The sequence below is a fragment of the Babylonia areolata genome, chromosome 2 (assembly GCF_041734735.1).
Source record: "Babylonia areolata isolate BAREFJ2019XMU chromosome 2, ASM4173473v1, whole genome shotgun sequence".
In the NCBI taxonomy this organism is placed as follows: Eukaryota; Metazoa; Mollusca; class Gastropoda; order Neogastropoda; family Buccinidae; genus Babylonia; species Babylonia areolata.
In genome coordinates, this window is record NC_134877.1 from 19,009,271 (window position 1) to 19,011,770 (window position 2,500).

The 2,500-nt window shown below is 43.8% G+C and overlaps 1 protein-coding gene across 4 annotated transcripts in view; it reads right to left on the reverse strand.

The window, feature by feature from the left end:
• Nucleotides 1-2,500, reverse strand: part of LOC143298772 (histone deacetylase 5-like) — a 152,076-nt gene that overhangs the window by 59,258 nt on the left and 90,318 nt on the right. For 3 of the 4 annotated variants that reach the window (XM_076611731.1, XM_076611740.1, XM_076611723.1), the window contains one exon: nt 1,361-1,504. The exons of the other annotated variant lie outside the window; for it this stretch is intronic. In XM_076611731.1, coding sequence (XP_076467846.1) covers nt 1,361-1,504 — 144 coding nt within the window. The remainder of the gene's footprint in view (nt 1-1,360; nt 1,505-2,500) is intronic. 4 annotated transcript variants of the gene reach the window in all.

Here is a 2,500-nt window from a genome sequence, read left to right on the forward strand (position 1 = left end):
ATCAATATGCTTGATATGAACATGCTACGTCAATGTAGGCAAAAAAATCTAGATGAACTGGTAATTCCGATTTGTGTATAAACATGACAAATACCCATGACTATCTTGTTACATACGACTTCTGACTGCTATGCATTTACAACTAAATCTTATATTACGCTCAAGCAATTACCCTGCCATATAAACTAATGTCTTTTGCAGTCATATACGAAGTCCTTTGCAAGTACAGGTCAGTCTGTGTGTAAGAGGTCTGTTGTGACAGTCTGCTGAGCGAAAGTTGGTGTCATTGCATAATTCTTTAACTGACCATGTAAGCACGTGTTTGAAAGAGCACGCACACATGCAATCCCGACTGTATGTACATGAACATGTAGGCCAATGTGTGGACTTACATGCACGCATGAGTGATTGTGTATCAGTGGAGTGATGGCCTAGAGGTAACGCGTCCGCCTAGGAAGCGAGAGAATCTGAGCGTGCTGGTTCGAATCACGGCTCAGCCGCCGATGTTTTCTCCCCCTCCACTAGACCTTGAGTGGTGGTCTGGACGCTAGTCATTCGGATGAGACGATAAACCGAGGTCCCGTGTGCAGCATGCACTTAGCGCACGTAAAAGAACCCACGGCAACAAAAGGGCTGTTCCTGGCAAAATTCTGTAGAAAAATCCACTTCGATAGGAAAAACAAATAAAACTGCACGCAGGAAAAATACAAAAAAAAAAAAAAAAAAAAAAAAAAAAAAAAAAAGGGTGGCGCTGTAGTAAAGCGACGCGCTCTCCCTGGGGAGAGCAGCCCGAATTTCACACAGAGAAATCTGTTGTGATAAAAAGAAATACAAAAAATATGTGTGTATATTTGTATATGTATGTGTCCATGGTGTTTAAGTAAGTGAGTGCGTGCGGGTGTGTTTGTGTACATGTGTATGCATGTGTAAGTGAGTAAGTGTTTTTTGCACGCGCGTGGGCGTGTAAGCATTTCTGTGTGTGTAACCACGTACAAACGTATGTCAGCATGTCACCACTGAATGACAGCTATTAAAAAAAAAAAAAATGCATGGAGAACAAGGTAAGTTCCACGCCTTTCCTAACAAGTTACGTGTTTGTGTGTGATCCGAGACTAACACGGCACTCTGTGAATAGCACTGCAGATACCCACAACAACAATCACGATCTTCACATGCACAGACAACGTCTACGGCTTAATTCCACACACAAGGTTAACACATCACAAAAAGAACATCCCTCGACAATGCAACAAAACAACAGTGGCAGATGTAGTTGTAATAGTAGCAGGAGTAGTAGTGGTAGTAGTAGTAGTAGTAGAGGAGGTAAGAGCTATAGGATGTACATCACGATTCCACATACTTGACAGAGGGGTTTTGCGCTTCATTGGCAGCGGTACCCTGTGCGTGCGTCGAGCCATCAGCGGACTGTGCGCTATCATAGTGCGACGGGTTTCCAATTTTTGTTTCAATGCCGAACGCACTTTATATATATTAGGCTCTGAGGCTGCAATCAAGAAAAACCGTCAACACCACGTCAGCAAGGCATTCAGTCTACACAGGCTTCATTCAATACACACATTCAACAAACAAACAAAAACAAAAAAACCAACAACCCAGCATTCCCTGGCTACTGTTAATTCTCCTCTGTCGTGGTTAACATGCTGCTACTGGGCTCTACAAACAATATCCATCATTTGCAGGCAATTGCAGAGTGTCATGAACTGACTGCTTGAGCGTGCTGGGTGAAGTTAGTTACAATACTGGAATTACAAACAAACGCCTTGAATAGTACTGGGATATTTTGCAAACCATTTCACACAAGCTCAAAGCCATAACATGCAAGCAAAGTTGCATGGTTTTTGGTTTTTTTTTATATTCTTCTTCTTATGAGCAGAGCTGGGTGTATGCTGAACAGTCTTTTCAGAAAAGAGATTGCATATTCAAATCATTATTTCCCCAAACACAAAAGGATGAATATTTCTCACCTTTCATGACACAATGTAATACATCCCCGGACTAATTCTAACAAGACAGCCATCTTATCATTACAGTACAATGTGCTGGTTGCTAAGTTTATGTGATAAGAAACTCTAGGGAGAGCTGGACAGTACAAGGTCTTCAGAGACGAAGCCCCCCCTCGCGCCCCCCTCAGTCAAGTGTTTCAGCCCTTAACTCCTTACACTCTAAGGGGGCCGGGCCGCACCCAGGTCATGACTCCTGGATCAGTGGATGCCCTTGTATTGCTGCCTTTTCTTCTTTTTTTTTCTTCTTCCTTTTTCCCCCCTGGTCCTCAGCAGGTTCGAACCCGTGCCTCTAGGGTGGTCGCCACTTCAGGACTGAGTCACCTTTCGTTTTAACGACTGAGCCATCGTACGACTAGTTTGAGAAGGGAAATTTAACCCTCCCCATTCCTCCTCGACCAGATCCAGCTGGAACTCTGTTCTGCTGCTTCTGCCATTGCCCTGAGAACCCATGTCCTCTCTCTGCCAGAAATCGACAC